At 34.7% G+C, this 19550-nt stretch overlaps 1 protein-coding gene and 1 non-coding gene across 12 annotated transcripts in view; one reads left to right on the top strand and one right to left on the bottom strand.

Annotated features, from left to right (window-relative positions):
* Positions 1-19550, bottom strand: part of LOC136125949 (sodium channel protein type 2 subunit alpha) — an 89804-nt gene that overhangs the window by 6115 nt on the left and 64139 nt on the right. For 6 of the 11 annotated variants that reach the window (XM_065880958.1, XM_065880956.1, XM_065880957.1 and 3 more), the window contains exons 18-24: positions 13502-13656; positions 11729-11902; positions 7900-8022; positions 6620-6901; positions 5263-5316; positions 2355-2492; positions 1885-1989 (exon numbers count right to left, since the gene is read on the bottom strand). In XM_065880958.1, coding sequence (XP_065737030.1) covers positions 1885-1989; positions 2355-2492; positions 5263-5316; positions 6620-6901; positions 7900-8022; positions 11729-11902; positions 13502-13656 — 1031 coding nt within the window. Of the gene's footprint in view, positions 1-1884; positions 1990-2354; positions 2493-5258; positions 5317-6619; positions 6902-7899; positions 8023-11728; positions 11903-13501; positions 13657-19550 lie in introns of all 11 variants that reach the window. The other 5 variants (XM_065880965.1, XM_065880959.1, XM_065880964.1 and 2 more) reach the window with 2 other exon arrangements.
* LOC136126208 (U6 spliceosomal RNA) lies at positions 14543-14648 on the top strand. The gene has a single exon (XR_010656096.1). It is a non-coding gene; the product is annotated as a U6 spliceosomal RNA (small nuclear RNA).

Below are 19550 nucleotides of genomic sequence, written 5' to 3'. Positions count from 1 at the left end.
GGGGTGACTATTTGATTACCAAATAGACTCTTTATTGCTCGATATTTAAATCCAAGTGTTTAGCATAGTACATTGTTAATGAATGACTGAAAGGATGGATTTTACCAAATCATTTCTTAATTTGCCAAATTGTTGCCAATAATAGTCTAGTTAAGTGCACTGATCGTTTCCTGTGCATCCCTGTCCCTGTCCAGGTAAACCTATGTCATTTGATGTAATTAAACAGCCATTTAAAAATTTCGTTCTCAATCATTTATCTACATATATATGTTGCCTATTGATAAATCTCACTCCTTCACTGATTTACCTCTTCCTATAATGGTGAAGTGCCCAAGGCTTCATGCTCAGAACTTTTGGGGTCTTTTTTATATATATATATTCTAATTATCTTTCAAAAATGAATCTAAGCTTCAGAGCTCAACTGAATTATGTCTGACAATGACAACTCTAAAATCTTTGTCTCGTATTCCTAAGACCTAATTTTTCCAAATGCCTTTATAAGACTTTATGTTAGTGCAATCGGTAATTTCACAAAACATTAACTGTTTTACATTTTTCATTATCTACATAATGAAATGTAGATACTAATAATCCTCCCTCTTTTCCTATATCTTATAGCTGCCTCATCCCACTGAGTCTTCTTGTTGGCTCATTTATTTCCTATGTTCCAGTCCTATTGGCATGACCCCATATTGTGGACTCATCTTCTTGTATATAAGGGTTCATCTTCTTGTCCAAGGCCCAGCACTATTTTGTCTCTAACATCTTCTCATGCCAGTCTCTAAAATTCTTTTTCTTCACATTACTATGCTGTTCACTTAACTATATTATATTTTCATTTGGCTTAATTAAGATCGATTTCTTCAGACTCATAGTGGTAACCTTGACTCATTTAACCCAGAAAACCTTGTGTTTACTACTCACTATTTCAAATATATCACTATTCTCCACTGCAATATTTATTTCCATGGCTTTGGAGTATATGTTTTCTTATATAGGGCATTACTCTGCTTTACTCCCCATCCATTCAAGTTGTATTATTTCTCAAAGAGTAGGCTCAAATTGTCCATTCCTAATGTTTTGTCCAATATAACTATCCACTTTCTTTGAGCTTTTGGCTAACTTACAAACAAAACGTGGGCATGGCCAGTTTTAGCTTGGCCAGTTTTACATCGTCACTAATGGAGTCATAGAGTCATGATTCCTCGGGAACACTGGATTGCCTTGTACCATGTATACCTTGGGGGAGGACTTCTGAAACATAGAAAAACTCAGGAACTCTCCTGACAACAATTCCTTGAAGCAACCAAACAGAACCAGCAGCCATTGGCAAATATACAATTGGAATAGCCACGAAAAGTCTTAAAGAATGATGTCATCTGATATAGGGGCAAGATGCTAGGAGGAAACAGATTTTTCTTAAAAACCAGGAAAAAACAAGACTTTTTCCATTAATGATTCCATTCAATCTGCAGAGTTGGACAGAATATGGGGCATATCCAAGAGGTACCAATTATCCCAATTGGTCCCCACTGCACTCTGAGAACATTCAATATTCCCACACTATGTATATATGAATATGTTTTCTTCCCTGCATTATTAGAAGCTCCTCAATGACATCAATCCTATGGAATAATATTGGCATATAAGTCTGAACATTATTAGTAATATGTATTTTATGTCTGTATATAAAATATATTAGATAATTTCTACATAGTATGTATATATAAATTACAAATACTTAGGCTATTTAGACTAGCTAGTCACATTGCTAAGGCAAAAACTTTGTTTTGCAAATGCACAAAAATTAGTATCTAGCAATTTGGGCTGTAAAAGTGATAGATAGCATAGCTTTTATTGATGATGAAAGTATGTTATTCTTACAGCAGGTCGAGGTATGGGTTTTTGTGGTTTCTTTGAACCCAGTTTTTTCATTGCATTGTAGTATTTCTTCTGTTCTTCTGTCATAAAAATGTCTTGACCTCCAAAGTAAAGAAATGAAAGAAAAACTTGTAAAAATCACGTTCTTTGCTAGCTACAAAATTCATCTCAGTAATTGTGTGAAAAATGGCTCCACATTCTATTCTAATGCTACTAATTAATATACGTATTTTAGAGATGCATATATTCAATGCATAAATTATGCCATATTAGTCAGATTTCTATACTGGAAATATCAGTACATGCTATCTGAATTATCAATCACTTAAAAAGTCATAGATGATTAAGTCTCTCAAAACAATTTCTGAATTTTATATTCTTTCTTTTTGTTGACTGCATTTGGAGCCAAAAGGAAACAGTGTGATATGTTTAGTTCACATTTTAGAGCAAAGATGAAGTTTTAGTATACTTATCTTCTTTTTCTGTTGGTTGAAGTTATCTATGATGACACCAATGAAAAGATTCAGAGTAAAGAATGAACCAAAAATAATAAAGATGACAAAATAAAGATACATGTACAGATTGTCTTCATACTTGGGTTGTAATTCTACCTACAAAATATGAAAAATGATAACTATTAGACCTAATCCATGTTTCATAAAAAGGACATCAGTGAATTTTCGATTCTCAAAGCATGTTTCTATGACTGGAAATTTTAAAAATCAAACAGATTTTATGAAACATCAAATCTAACACCTATTGAAGAGTCTCTAATAAGGTTCACTGACTTGAGAAAATGAAACAACTCATAGAAAAGTCTGAATAATTAATTTCACCCAATAAATGCCTAGATTATGAATGCACTTTCAATGAAGTTTCAAGACCCCAGTGGGGCATGCAAAGTGAGGATTTCCTCTTCCTACAGAAGAGGTGTTGTAGTCACAATATTCTATGTTAAAAACTTTCAAATTTTACTCTCTCTGACTCAGCTTCTTCATCTGTAAAATGGAAAAATATAGAACCTACTCCTCATATGGTAGTTGGGAAGGTTAAATGTTACTATCGTATATGAGAGGTGTTAGAACAGCACCTGGTCAATAGTAATAGGTTAAGAGTAAAGGTTTGATTTCTATTACATATTTCTGTTGATAGACTAGAATTATTACTGTACGTGTGGACATAGGTACATCAGTAGGATCTTTCCATCCTGAAAATGAGGCTATTGATTCATCCTATTCTGCAGGCCTTAGGCATTGTTTTTGTAAAAATGATGCCCTCTCTCATCCAGCACAGTTCTGACGAAAAAAGTATGATGGTTGGTTTAAGCTTTGGCTGTAACCTGTAGTTCAGGTCTCACAGGACATTGTTCTAACCAACTCAGTTAACTAGTCACAGGTGACAATGAATGCAGGTAATGACCCATTGTGTCATGAAATCAATTTAGAGGGTAATGGCCAACATGGAATTTTTTTTCTAATGAAATAGGGTAAAATAGAAAATATTGGAAATATTGTAAAACTGCCTATTCTTTGATAAGACTTTCATTTTATTCATGCATGTGTGTAGTGGACAGTGACATAAAATATTTTAAAATGTCTTAAAATTAAATACAAAAGTGCACAGTACATAAGTGTTAGATGTAATAAACTCTTTTAAAGTGAACTTTACAACCCAAGATGTCAGAAACCCTTGGTGTATCCTTCCCAAACATAAATTCTACCATCCCTGCTACAGGTAATCATTATCCTGACTTTTACAGTAATTATTTCCTTGCTTCTTCTCTAGAGTTAGAACCTAAGTATGCATTCTTGAACAATAAGGTTAGTTGTGTCTACATTTTGTCTAGTAGACACATTTGTTATAAAAGTTACATTTTAAGATTCATCTGCATTATTATGTATACTGGATTCATATATCATTTTCAATACTGTTTAATGTTCAATATTTGCCTATTTCTACTACTTTTGAGTTGTTGCCAGTTTTTCACTAATGCAAAAAAAGTTATGCTCATTCTTATACATAGATTCTCCTATATATGTACACAAGTTTCTATAGAATATATTGCTAAAAATGGAATTGTGGGGTTAAAGAATATCTTGAACTTTAATGAATAATGTTGGTAATGCTCAACTTTTTTAAAGGAATATTTATCCATTTCCCCCCAACCAGCATACTAGAGTTCTTGCTGCTGTTTATTCTTAGCAGCACTTGGTATTGTCAAACTTTTTAATATTGCCAATCAGGAAGGTTTGTAGGTAATATCTAATTTTGGTTTAAATGTGCATTTCTCTATTAACTAATGAGAGTAAGAATGAATAACTTGTCATAATTATAGTGGCCAATTGGACTCCATCTTTTGTGAAGTGCTTGAATGCTGAGGGGTTACATAGCAGACAGTGTATGCTAGGTTACTAAGGAAGAAACTGAAAGCAAGTTGTGTGTCATGTAGGTTATTGATAAGAAAGGTGGAAAGAATTTTAAATGAATTAATCAAATAGGTAGGAAACCACTGCAAAAAATTGAGATAATGTAAGAAAGCCAGCACAGTGAGTGGTAATACATAATAAATTATAACTATTATTCAAAAAAACCCATAACTGGGATTCCTGATAGTAATAGATACAATGCAGGGTGTTAAGCGCTTTCATTCTTTTTTTTTTTTTTTTTTTTTAAATAAGGTGAAAAAAAAATCAGGAATTCTTTCTAAGTTACCACCTGGTTTTTGGTGTCAGGGATATAATATTTTGAGCTTAATTACTATACTCTGGCAATATTACCAGAAGCCAATCTCTTTTGCAAAATGTGATTTCCTCCCTTATTGTTAGTGAGAAATTAATGGAGATTATACAAAAAATTTCAAAAGTGCTGATGTGTATAAGGTAGATTATGAAAGGCCCTTTTTCTACCACAAAAATCTCACTTCCCAGAGAGAAACATCATTAGGATTTTTTTATATGTTTATTTTGCTTTCTGTTTGCTTTTTTCACCACTAGTCAGATCCTTCCTATCAGAGGAAAGATCAAAAGCTGGAAGAAATCTGTGACAGATGAAGAAAGTGCCTGTGCAGGCTTTTAATTCATGGCCAGAACTATCAGAACCAAAAATGAGATGTCTCATTTTACAAATAGAGTCAACAAATTTTTAAGTGCCAGGTACCATGCTAGATACTAGGAAAGATATGTTAAAAGATTCACAGTGAGTAGAGAAATACATTTAAATCAAATTTTGGAAAGTGTAATATAAGGTTGAATATTTTTCTAATATAGATGTAATCTATAAATTTACCTATGATTTCACTTTACTGACAATATCACTAAATAACAACACTTCAGAAATATTCACTGGATCAAATTAAACAATTTTCTCTCTAAACAGACTTACATTTCGTGAATCAACAGCTGCATACATGATATCCATCCATCCCTTAAATGTGGCCTGTAAAAAAAGTCACATCATTTAATTTTTTCCCTCACAAATTATAATTCTAGAAAAGAGATTCAATATCAGATTGATTGACCAAGATTCGTTCAAAACAGGTATATAAAATAGTTTTGAATTAATATTTAAACTCTTTGAGCCAAGTTTTATAACATATGCATTGAAAACTCTTCCTTTACATTCTTCTATAACATCTTTTTATGCAACTTTAACATCTATAATGAAATCATGATGGATTACAACAATATGCTATCATAAAAGCAATTATCAATAACTTTTGACTCTGCTGTATCTAAAGAATATAACATGAAATAATTTCACGTATATAGTACTACCTCCAGACAAATGAAAAAATATGCTGTGTTGTTTGATCTTAATGCTTTCTTTTCTGCTCATCCCTTTCTAAGTGGTATTATCACTAACCATCAACCATGATGGTTTGTTCTTGAAACTCTCCTCAGTATTGCTAAATATACTATTTTGAGGCAGTTATTCTATAAAAAGCAGCATTATAATCTGAAGCAAACATTATATTTAATTGCAATTTACTTTTTAAAATATTTCGGTTTTGTGTGTTTGTGTGGGCATAGTAATTCTGAAGACAAGTCTTGTACTTTTTTTTTTCAGTTCCTTAGTGCCACAGGACCCTGCAATATTTACCTAGTGTTGGGTATTGTGTAGGTGGATCATCTCAGGGAGCATGTGGACATGACTTAGAGTGGTCAGTTGAGAAGTTGAATGGATTTTTATGAAATTATAGCAGACATAGTAGACTTGATAGGAAGGTTTTCATTTGCAAGAGAGCAATCTCCCTATCTGAAAGCATTCAAGCAGCAGGAAGGAAGAGGGGAATCAAGGTAGAGTTCATGTGAGGGTACATTTGGTTACGGTGTTGGTGAAGATTGGGCGGGTGGAGACTTGGCGAGGGTTTAGAGACTGTCTGGTACCTGAGAAGGAGGACAGAAATCTACCACCCCTCTCCCCACCGCCTTTCTAACCCCACCCTCAGGCCACTGCCTCTACTTTGCTTAGATTAGGGATGGGGGAAAACAGTAGGAACCTACACAGAAATCTCAATAACAAAGACCTGTGCTGGGAACCTAAGGCTTAGTCTGAGAGACTATAAACTTTGTAGAGCTGTCCAGTTTTCAACATGGTGCAGAAAAGACAGTTCGGCCATGACTGAGGAAGAATCTAGGCAGATGGGCTTGAGGAAGTATGTATTTGCAAACACTGAGAAAGAAGAATTTTGGACTCCTTTTCATAATACATCACAGTGAATAATAAGGTGGTTACTTACTACTTGAAGTAGAGAAAGATACCCGAGTCCCACATTATCAAAATTGACTTTCACGTTCTTCCACCGGGCAGTTTGGTTGCTCTCTATGAGGGCCTTACACTCACTGTAGTTGTTGACCACGCTGACATCAAACATTTCTCCAGTGGTGTAGTTAATACAGTGATAAAACTTGCCAGCAAAGAGATTCACTCCCATGATACTGAATATTAACCAAAAGATCAGACAAACCAGAAGTACATTCATTATGGATGGAATGGCTCCTAAAAGAGCATTGACAACAACCTGGCACAGAAATGAGATGGAAAAAGAAGTGAAAAGAGAGTCAGATCTATGGAAAGGCTAGGAATTTGGTCATTATATATGCAAACTTGATATAGAAAATATGAAAATCATTCTAGTACTGAAAGTTTGATTCTCTTTTTAAAAAATTAAAACAGCTACTTCAAAAACAGTAGATTTTAAATTGGTAAAGTGAAAAGAATTTAAGAGCTAGCCATTCCTTTCTATGCAATCATGTGCATACAAACATAGGAGCACACACACCTACACACATCATCTGTTTCTGGTTGTTTTTGCAACATTCAGAGAAAGTCCTAAGTAACTATTTTGAAATATCACAAAAAAAAGCATCTAAAAGTTCTTTTCTGAATAGCTAAATGTAGGGAGACAGGGCATCACCATTTCCTCAGTGCTGAGGGTATGTGGTCTCAGGTTTTGTGCCCCAGGGGATGACAAATGGCAGCACAAATTCCTCTGAGTTCTTTTGTACCACCTTTCTAAATGAGTGTTAGATTTCCACAGATGACCTACTTTTTAGCCATCTCAGCCTTCGTTTGAAAGCGAAAAGGCCAGATTTGAACTTTAAAAGGCTCAAAATACATCCTATGGAACAGGGAAGAAAAATGATGAGGAACAATGTGGTGGTTTCAAATTACAGTGAGTGGGATTTTGTGCACGTTTATAAATGGAAGGAATATAGCTAATCTTGACTCACATCAGAAGCCTATACAACATGCTAGAAATTTCCCACAGAGTGAACAAATCTAGTTAGAAGCAATCTAATTGTTTCTAATTAGAAGCAACCATTCAGGCATTATGTTCTGTGAGTGCCTCCAACAATGTCAAGTTTATGGATGTCTGACAAATATTACTGATTGATTGGTTATGTGAGTCTGAATGTAGAAGACACAAATTCAGCATGGATTTGTCATGTCTAAGGTTCAAAGCAGCAGTTTGTTCTCAATTCTAATTCCAACAAATTCTAAAGCATTTGGTCTTACCCTCATTCCTTCAAACCGGGATAAGGCTCTCAATGGCCTCAGAGCTCTTAGTGTTCTGAGGGATTTGATGGCACCAAGTTCTGAGTAACCCAAAGCATTTGCAGTTAAGCTAACCAATGAGACCTATACAGAAAAAGCAACACAATTTTCTCATTTACAAACAAAAATGCTTATACAGTTCAACCTTGCTCTATGTAATAAACCAGTAGTTCTCAAACTTTAGTGAGTATCAGAATCACCTGGAGAGCTTGCTGTAAACACAAATCGCTGGCCAAGGTTTGAGGAAGGGCCTGAGAATTTGCATTTCTTCGAGTTCCCAGGTGAGGCTAATGATACTGGCCTGTGAGCCACACTTTGAAAACTACTGCTATAAACTTATGAAAAAGAAGAAACTATATGTGTTTTTTTTCGATTCTTGACAAGAAAATTTAAAAAAATTAAATGTAAAGCAAGAAAAAGAATGACACCGAAATGAAATTTTCATCTATAGATCTGTAAAACTTTATCATTTCTCATATTACTGAGCAGACCTGAAAGAGAAATTAAAACTTAGTACAAGTATGCAAGTAAACTACGCAAACCACTATTGACTCTGAATATAAACACATTCAGAAAGATCTAGGCTTCTAAACAGTGGCTTAGTCTTCCTGTAAATGTCAGTGTGAGGGCATAAGATCATTAATTAGGGAAAATTAAAATAATTCATTAAAAAATGTTGAGATTTTGGTATAACTAATTAGAAATTGTCAGAAAAATGTTTTCTTTAGTCATTTACATAGATGACTAATGCGTTTGATAGAAGTTGTAAAATCTCAGCTAAAAAGGAAAAGAACAACTGCCATAGGTGGCACAGAAATGTCTGATTTCCTTTGAAAATACATAGAAAACTTATTAAAGACATATAAACTAAAAAAAGATATTTTCTCCTAAAGTGCACCTGAATTTCAAAAGTAGAAAACTGAAAACAGATGTGTAATATAGGTTTTAAGAATATGGTGTTAGTGTGTATTTAAAAAATACATTTTTTAAGAAAAATAAGTGAAGCACAGAGAAAATTTTTACAACAAAACTTGACTTATTCAAACTAATTTTGCACATGTCCTCTGAGATAGAAAAACCTTTAAATTTAGAAAAAATTAATCTATAAAAATTTCTGAAGTGGTTTTTATATTTTTCCTAAAATCTAAACTTTTAGGCTTTGTAAGTCTCCACTTCACAGATAACTGAAAAATAGTTACTGAATTATCATTTGTTGTGAAGATCTTCTACATATAAAACAAGAGGACCTATAGTACTTTATCTTCTCTAAAGACAAAATGAAAAAGAGCTAGGCATAAATTAAAGGAGGAAAGATAAAAGTTAGACATAAGAAAAAAAATTCTGAACCGGGGTAGTATTTATTGGCTAAAGAAGTAGTAAAATGTTCAAATTTACATGTCTTGTGTAGCTGAATATGAAAAGGAGATATCTGTAGAACCTCTTCTCTTTTTTTTTTTTTTTTTTTTTTTTTTTGCGGTACGCGGGCCTCTCCCTTTGTGGAGCACAGGCTCTGGACGCGCAGGCTCAGCAGCCATGGCTCACGGGCCTAGTCGCTCCGCGGCATGTGGGATCCTCCCGGACCGGGGCACGAACCCGTGTCCCCTGCATCGGCAGGCGGACTCTCAACCACTGCGCCACCTGGGAAGCCCCCTCTTCTCTTTTTGATCTTTATTGGTCTTTGGCCTGTAAATAGTAATCTCCTTCTATTCCATCACTGACACCTCCACCAAATTTCTCTCCCTGAAAGAGCGAGCTTTTCTTGTCACTTTCCATAGACAATTCTTTAGCGGCTTCATTACTAAATCGTAAATCTAAATCTCTTTGTATGGCATCTCAGGTCCTTCAACCTCTTCTCCAACTTACCTTTCTTACCTTATCATCCAATTACAGAACGCTTTCCCTCACTTGTTTTGTGAACAAGCCCTGCTTGGCATGCATCAGTGTCTTTAAGGCTTTGGTGTCCTTCCCCTCATCTGTACCTGCTGACATGTCATCCCTCAAAAGCCAGCTCACACTGCCCTGGCCTCATGAAGCCTTTGCTCTTTCCTCAGTGAAGCAGACGGCACTTTTAATATAGATGTCATCTTCTCGCTGTATGCTATCTGTCCTCACTAGTTGTCTGTGAGCTCCCATAGGCCCAGAAAAGTGGCATTCATATTTGTCTCTTCCATAACAAAATAGATGCTCAATAAATATATTTGACATAAAGCAAAGTATGGATTAGTTTAATACATTATCATAATAGTTTTCTTAAATCTAAGAAGGTAAATATCAGGGTATGCTAGGTAATATGAGTAGCAGCTTATAGACTTCAACTAGATTTCTCTTAAGAATTTCTTTATATTTAGGTAGTGTTGACTTAATGCCTTTATTATCACATAGATATATTAAATACCAGATATTTTTATTAAAAATCATAACACATACAGAAAATAAAGAAAAGTATCATCCATAATCTCATTATACAAATATAATAACTGGTACTGTCTTGGTATATTTTTCCTTTGTTTGTAATGTCCACACAGATGTGGTTTTAAGTATTAGTTATTGTCTTATTTCATTGCCGGTAAACTTTTGATATAATTCTTCATGTAGCTCTATATGTTATTTAAGAATAGATTTGCTTTAGGCAGATTCAAGGGAAAAAAGATATTTTTGTCTCTTAAATTTAAAGAATTCTCTTACAAATTTTTTCCTCTGTTTGGTGATCAGAAAACTCCTACTAAATTAAAAGTTGATATATTTTTCACCTGAAGTTGTAAAAAATAATTTTCTCCATGAAAGGGTCCATTTTTTTCTTTGCTAGCAACATATGTAAATTTTATATTTCAAAATACATCTTTAATTGCCAAGGAATTATTATAATCAACAGAATATTATCTTTAAAGTACACTACTTAACACATTGTGCTTTCCTGAAAATTCCAGAGCCCTCCTCCTCCCTTAGCTCTGAGCATCACCCGTCCCCTCCCCGCAGGTGTCCTGTCCCCTATTCTCACTGGCTCGCCTAGTCTTTTCTAGACAAAAGGCCTTTAAGTTCCTTTCTAGTCTTTCAAAATGGACTATTAATTTAAAAGGGGTTTAAGAAGTAAATCTCCAAAACTAAATGAAAGTGATTTAAATTTTTTTTTTTAGTTAAGATATTATATGCATTAAAAAAGGTGAGATCTTCCTCAGAATTCTCCCTCAAAAATCAGGGAATAACCTTATATTCATATTTTTAAAGCTTCATATTCTGATACTGCATCTTTATTTTCAACACCTTCGTGGTTTCACAAAATTTTTAAATAATTGGTCCAATAGCCAATCTGTTTCTGCCATCATACAAATCAAGAAGTGTCTCTTGCTATTTGGACTTTCAAATTTTTTGGAATTAGTAATCCACCTGTGGGACAAACACTTTGCAACAGGCTCTGGTGATGATGACTATAGTAACATCAAAGATGCCCTTGAAGAATTTAAATACAGTTATTGTATGAAATGTGAGAGTGATAAAAGCAAAACTTCTATGGTAATATATTATTTTGTATAACTTGGAATCTTAAATATTAATTTAAACTAAATCAATACATACAATAAGTTCCATTTGACTGTTTCATCTCTGAAAGTATATACATTTAAACCAGCAAAAAAATTGTTTTGGGGTATTTTCTTATTGGGAAGATGGGAACCATCATTTATATTTGGGGCCATGCAGTACTTCCTGAGTGCCTTTTATGCGCCAGGCACCATTGCTAGCACATATCGTTCACATGCCAACAGAATGAAACAAGAATGTTCGGAATACTCACATCGACAATCAGGAAATCTAGCCAGCACCAGGCATTGGTAAAATACACTTGAAAGCCGTATGCAACCCACTTGAGAAGCATTTCCAGGATGAATATATAAGTGAAAACTTTGTCAGCATATTCTAACATAGTCTTAATGGTTTTTCGCTGTTCAATATATATATCTTCAAAGGCCTGTAAGTGAAAAAGCTTCACTGAATTTCATTTTCATGAACTGTCTCTAATTGGTATTTTATTAGAGAAAAACATGCTGCAAGCCTGTTCTCAGGTGCTTAAGGGTGGAACACTTTGTGCTGCCCAGAGCTGCACTTTGCTTTATAGTTATCTATATGCAAATGACTGTTGACTGAGCATTTATCAACCAATTAATTCAAATAATTTTTAAATTTTGGTATCAGGGTACCCCAAAAGAGCTTAAAATTTTTGAGACACTGCCAGCTGCTTCTCTCTACAGCAGGAGGCAGAAAATCATCTGCAAGCAGATCTGCTTTGTTCAGTGCAGAGTTGTGGACTGTAGCCCTTCAGTAATGCAAATGTAAGGCAAGGAGCCCCCTTAGCCTGGGAAAGGGGAATGGATTATGATCTCTAGCTTGCTCCTCTATCTCTCTTGCTCAATCTGGGCATGTGTGTGGTGTATATCTAGAACCTCCCTTTGCCATTATTTTGCAGAGCTCTTTGGAAAGGGAGGGGGAATTCATTTGCAGGAGTCCCTAGGCCTTCTGGAATGAAAAGAGCATTTATCTAATTCAGTCCTCTTACAAGAGAAACTATCAGGGTAACCTGGTGGTCTGGATCAAGGAGAAAGGAGAATTTTATTTTTTTTTTGGAGAAAAGGGGGATCTGGGCTTGTAAGTGGGGCTCAATACAAGGGCCTAAATGCTTTTCAACTCTATCTATAGCTGAAGCTAGAAGCCCCCTCAGAAGCCAGCCTTTGTGCATGTTGGTGCATTTTGGTGATCTCTGACTGGGTATAATTGACAACCGTGAGCTGCTACAGCAAGGGCACTAGTCACCGACAAGATGTCACAGTTCCCTCTCCACTTGGCATTAAAACACAGAGCTGACCTTCTTTGCTCCAAGTACATGACAGGCTGCAGAATCCTTAATCAAATCAGAGGTGGGCTTTGAGGCCTCCAGATATAATGCCATGATCCTCCTACTAAAATCAACTCACCAAACACTAGCAACTAATAGAAAAATAAACAAATAAAAGAAATGTAACCACATTTACATTACCAAATGGAAAACGGGACACACTGTTTTCATTATATTAATCAATATTTTGACCAAATTGACCATTCTGTGGAATGAAATCAGATATAAAATAAGTTTGTAATGCTTTCACTTTGCTACTCATTGGTAATTAAGTTAGTTTACTATTTGCCATTCAATGTGATTGGCACTAGTGAATCAGCATGAACAAGACAGGTGGGTTTTATGTAGCAATGGAGCTTATGTTAAACAGTTTGATATTTAGCTGATAATCCCATATCATGTCTACATACTCATTCTTAACAGGAACTGGTTCTGATGACTAAAAGAAAGATCCTTCCTTAAATATTCACAAAAAATCATACTGATCTAAATTTGATTCAATTTGAGGCCTATTCCAGAACAATGAAAATTACTATTTAAGTAGTGTGCTAAAAATATCATACAATGTCTCTCATATTCACAAACACCTTGCTGTAAAAAGATGTAAGAGGAGGTTCATTAAGGGGAAAGGTGAAGAACTTCAGGTAAAAGTAAAAGAGCAAATCATATTTCACCTACCAGTGCCCCACTGCTGAGTAGAATCATGAAGACAATGAAGGTTTCAAACCAGTTATGCTCCACTATCTTATAGCAAGTTTTTCTCAAGTTCCACCAGAGTTTCCCTTTGCCTTCTTCTATGCTTATCTGACAACACTTAAACTTCCGCACACAGTCTAAAATATGTCAAAGTAAATGAAGAAAAAAATTACTCTTTGATTATGTATATTTGTGTTGGTGTGAGATTCATCTACATTATTACCTGATATATTGTAAATAACTAGTTTTTACTATGGCTTTCACTTGTAGAAATAGAAATCATCTATACTTTTTTTACTCATTCATTCAACAACTATTTTGTAGTGTTTATGGGACTATTATAATGAATTATATTGCGTTATAAAAACATATTATAGAACAACAGAAAGAAGTAAAATCACCAAAAGTTGATATTTCCATCCTATCCTTATCCTATGAGTATGATTCCACTCATATACAGACTTTATATATATTTGATTTCTAATTAGTTAACTTAATGGTATAATATAAACATTTCCCTTTTTGTTACAAGTAAATAGAATTTTGAAAGGTTTCACATGCTTCTCTAAATAAGATTACCAGACATAAACAAAATTTATATAAAGATTCCACTATTATTGAACATTATTTTGTATTTTATTTAATTTATTTTTTTATACAGTAGGTTCTTATTAGTTATCCATTTTGTACATATTAGTGTACATATGTCAATCCCAGTCTCCCAATTCATCACACCACCTATTATTGAATATTTATGTTTCTTTAACTCTAGCTATTATCAGCAATAATGTAACAGACACCTTTGCAGTCTACTATATCAAAGGCTTGTCAACAAATATTTATTGAATAGCTGTTTATTCAAGGAATTGTATTGGACAAATTATAAAACCAGAATGTGTGAAACACAGCCTTGTCTAAAAAGAATGTGTATTTTGAGTAGGGGAGATTTGCCCACAGATATTACATTTATAGAAAGCAAAATAGGTATTGTGAGAGTTTACTAGCAGATTAATTTCTAATACTGCACTCACTTTGGCAGCACATATAAAACACTGGAATGATACAGAGAAGATTAGCATGGCCCCTGCACAAGGATGACAGGCAAATTCATGAAGTGTTCCATATTTTTTACAAGGGAATCCCCATAAGGTTAACAGCTGATCTTTCAGCAGAAACTCTGCAAGCCAGAAGGGAGTGGCAGGACATATTGAAAGTGATGAAAAGGAAAAACATCCAACCAAGATTACTCTACCCAGCAAGGATATCATTCAGATTCAACGGAGAAATTAAAACCGTTAGAGACAAGCAAAAGCTAAGGGAATTCAGCACCACCAAACCAGCTTTATGACAAATGCTAAAGAAACTTCTCTAGGCAGGAAACACAAGAGAAGGAACAGACCTACAATAACAAACCCAAAACAATTAAGAAAATGGTAATAGGAACATACATATTGATAACTACCTTAAATGTAAATGGATTAAATGCTCCAACCAAAAGACAAAGATGGGCTGAATGGATACAAAAACAAAACCTGTATATCTGCTGTCTACAAGAGACCCACTTCAGACCTAGGGACACATACAGACTGAAAGTGAAAGGATGGAAAAAGATATTCGATGCAAATGGAAATCAAAAGAAAGCTGGAGTAGCAATTCTCATATAAGACAAAATAGACTTTAAAATAAAGACAATTACAAGAGACAAAAAAGGACACTACATAATGATCAACGGATCAATCCAAGAAGTAGATACAACAATTGTAAATATTTATGCACGCAACACAGGACAACCTCAATACATAAGGCAAATGCTAACAGCCATAAAAGCGGAGATTGACAGTAACACAATAATAGTGAGGGACTTTAACACCCCTCTTTCACCAAAGGACAGATCATGAAAAATGAAAATAAATATAGAAACACAAGCTTTAAATGATACATTAAACAAGATGGACTTAATTGATATTTATAGGACATTCCATCAAAAATCAACAGAATACACTTTCTTCTCAAGTGCTCATGGAACATTCTTCAGGATAGATCATATCTTGGGTCACAAATCAAGCTTTGGTAAATTTAAGAAAACTGAAATCTTATCAAGTATCTTTTCCGACCACAACGCTATGAGACTAGATATCAGTCACTGGAAAAAATCTGTAAAAAATACAAACACATGGAGGCTAAACAATATGCTACTAAATAACCAAGAGATCACTGAAGAAATCAAAGGGGAAACAAAAAAATACCTAGAAACAAATCACAATGAAAACACGACGACCCAAAATCTATGGGATGCAGCAAAAGAAGTTCTAAGAGGAAGTTTATAGCAATACAATCCTACCTCAAGAAACAAGAAAAATCTCAAATAACAACCTAAACTTACACCTAAAGCAATTAGACAAAGAAGAACAAAAAACCCCAAAGTTAGCACAAGGAAAGAAATCGTAAAGATCAGATCAGAAATAAATGAAAAAGAAATGAAGGAAACGATAGCAAAGATCAATAAACTCAAGGATGGTTCCTTGAGAAGATAAACAAAATTGACAGACGATTAGCCAGAATCATCAAGAATAAAAGGGAGAAGACTCAATAGAATTAGAAATGAAAAAGAAGAAGTAACAACTGACACTGCAGAAATACAACAGATCATGAGAGATTACTACAAGCAACTATATGCCAATAAAATGGACAACCTGAAAGAACTGGACAAATTCTTAGAAAAGCACAACATTCTGAGACTGAACCAGGAAGAAGCAGAAAATATAAACAGACAAATCACAAGCACTGAAATTGAAACTGTGATTAAAAATCTTCCAACAAACAAAAGCCCAGGACCAGATGGCTTCAGAGGTGAATTCTATCAAACATTAAGAGAAGAGCTAACATGTATCCTTCTCAAACTCTTCCAAAATATTGCAGAGGGAGGAACACTCCCAAACACATTCTACAAGGTCAGCATCACCCTGATACCGAAACCAGATAAAGATGTCACAAAGAAAGAAAACTACAGGCCAATACCACTGGTGAATATAGATGCAAGAATCCTCAATAAAATACTAGCAAACAGACTCCAACAGCACATTAAAAGGATCATACAACATGATCAAGTGGCGTTTATCCCAGGAATGCAAGGATTCTTCAATATACACTAATCAATCAATGTGATAAACCATATTAACGAATTGAAGGAGAAAAACCACATGATCATCTCAATAGATGCAGAAAAAGCTTTTGACAAAATTCAACACCCTTTTATGATAAAAAACCCTCCTGAAAGTAGGCATAGAGGGAACTTACCTCAACAGAATAAAGGCCATATATGACAAACCCACAGCCAGCATCATTCTCAATGGTGAAAAGCTGAAACCATTTCCACTAAGATCAGGAACAAGACAAGGTTGCCCACTCTCACCACTGTTATTCAACATAGTTTTGAAAGTTTTCAAACAGCAATCAGAGAGGAAAAAGAAATAAAAGGAATCCAAAACGTTAAAGAAGAAGTAAAACTGTCCCTGTTTGCAGATGACATGATCCCATACATAGAGAATCCTAAACATGCTACCAGAAAACTACTAGAGCGAATCAATGAATTTGGTAAAGGAGCAGGATACAAAATTAATGCACAGAAATCTCTTGCATTCCTATACACTAATGATGAAAAATCTGAAAGAGAAATTATGGAAACACTCGCATTTACCATTGCAACAAAAAGAATAAAATACCTAGGAGTAAACCTACCTAAGGAGACAAAAGACCTGTATGTAGGAAACTATAAGACACTGATGAAAGAAATTAAAGATGATACAAATAGATGGAGAGATATACCATGTTCTTGGATTGGAAGAATCAACATTGTGAAAGTGACTATACTACCCAAAGCAATCTACAGATTCAATGCAATCCCTGTCACACTACCAATGGCATTTTCCACAGAACTAGAACAAAAAGTTTCACAATTTGTATGGAAAAACAAAATACCCCAAATAGCAAAAGCAATCTTATGAAAGAAAAACAGAGCTGGAGGAATCAGGCTCCCTGACTTCAAACTATACTACAAAGCTACAATAATCAAGACAGTATCGTACCGGCAAAAAAACCCAGAAATATAGATAAATGGAACAGGATAGAAAGCCCAGAAATTAACCCATGCACATATGGTCACCCTACCTTTGATAAAGGAGGCAAGAATATACAATGGAGAAATGACAGCCTCTTCAATAAGTGGTGTTGGGAAAACTGGACAGCTACATGTCAAAGAATGAAATTAGAACACTTCCTAACACCATGCGCAAAAATAAACTCAAAATGGATTAAAGACCTAAATGTAAGGCGAGACACTATAAAACTCTTAGAGGAAAACATAGGCAGAACAGTCTATGACATAAATCACAACAAGATCCTTTTTGACCTACCTCCTAGAGAAATGGAAATAAAAACAAAAATAATCAAATGGGACCTAATGAAACTTAAAAGCTTTTGCACAGCAAAGGAAACCATAAACAAGACAAAAAGACAACCCTCAGAATGGGAGAAGATATTTGCAAATGAATCAAAGGAAAAAGGATTAATCTCCAAAATATATAAACAGCTCATGCAGCTCAATATCAAAAAAAACCAAACAATCCAATCCAAAAATGGGCAGAAGACCTAAATAGACATTTCTCCAAAGAAGATATACAGATTGTCAACCAACACATGAAAGGATGCTCAACATCAGTAATCATTAGAGAAATGCAAATCAAAACTTCAATAAGGTATCACCTCACACTGGTCAGAATGACCATCATCAAAAAATCTACAAACAATAAATTCTGGAAAGGGTATGGAGAAAAGGGAACACTCCTGCACTGTTGGTAGGAATGTAAATTGATATAGCCACTATGGAGAACAGTATGGAGGGTCCTTAAATAACTAAAAATAGAACTACCATAGGACCCAGCAATCCTACTACTGGGCATATACCCAGAGAAAACCATAATTCAAAAAGAGTCATGTACCACAATGTTCATCGCATCTCTATTTACAATAGCCAGGATATGGAAGCAACCTAAGTATCCATTGACAGATGAATGGGTAAAGAAAATGTGGCACATATATATAATGGAATATTACTCAGCCATAAAAAGAAACAAAATTGAGTTATTTGTAGTGAGGTGGATGGACCTAGAATCTGTCATACACAGTGAAGTAACTCAGAAAGAGAAAAACAAATACTGTATTGTAACATATATATGTATAGAGTTTAAAAAAAAAAAAGTTCTGAAGAACTTAGGGGCAGGACAGGAATAAAGATGTACACGTAGAGAACAGACTTGAGGACACGGGGAGGGGGAAGGGTTAGCTGGGATGAAGTAAGAGAATGGCATGCACATATATACACTACCAAATGTAAAACAGACAGCTACAATAATGGGGAGAAGATGCATAGCGCAGGGAGCTCAGCTTGGTGCTTTGTGACCACCTAGAAGGTTGGGATAGGGAGGTTGGGAGGGAGACGCAAGAGGGAGGAGATATGGGGATATATGTATACGTACAGGTGATTCACATTGTTATAGAGCAGAAACTAACACACCATTGTGAAACAATTATACTCCAATAAAGATGTTAAAAAATAAATTTCTAATACTGAGCTTTACAGAAAAAGTGGACTTGGGGCTAGACTTTGAAGGATGCGTAAGAATCAGGTCTAGTACATGGAGCTGTAAAGGAATGCAGAAAAAGTGATATTAATAAACTTTGGTGATGGAAAAGTCTAGAAATTGTATGAAGCAGAGAATTGGGAGTCAAGACTAGAAAAGACACTCTAAAGCCAATCTCAAAAGGACCCGAATGATTCAGTTAGAGAACTTAGATTTTATGTGCTATCTAATGGGGAAAACATTGAGGGATTTATTTGGGAGTTATGGAGATTTACCTGATAAGAATACTGATTTAGAATGATCTTTACTTGCACAAGGCAGTGGATGACTAGAAGAGAGAAGATGGAAAAGGAGTCCAGAGTCTATGAGATTCAGTCAACTTAACGTTAAAG

Source organism: Phocoena phocoena, chromosome 7 (genome assembly GCF_963924675.1).
Source record: "Phocoena phocoena chromosome 7, mPhoPho1.1, whole genome shotgun sequence".
In the NCBI taxonomy this organism is placed as follows: Eukaryota; Metazoa; Chordata; class Mammalia; order Artiodactyla; family Phocoenidae; genus Phocoena; species Phocoena phocoena.
This window is presented reverse-complemented; position numbering and strand designations above follow the sequence as displayed.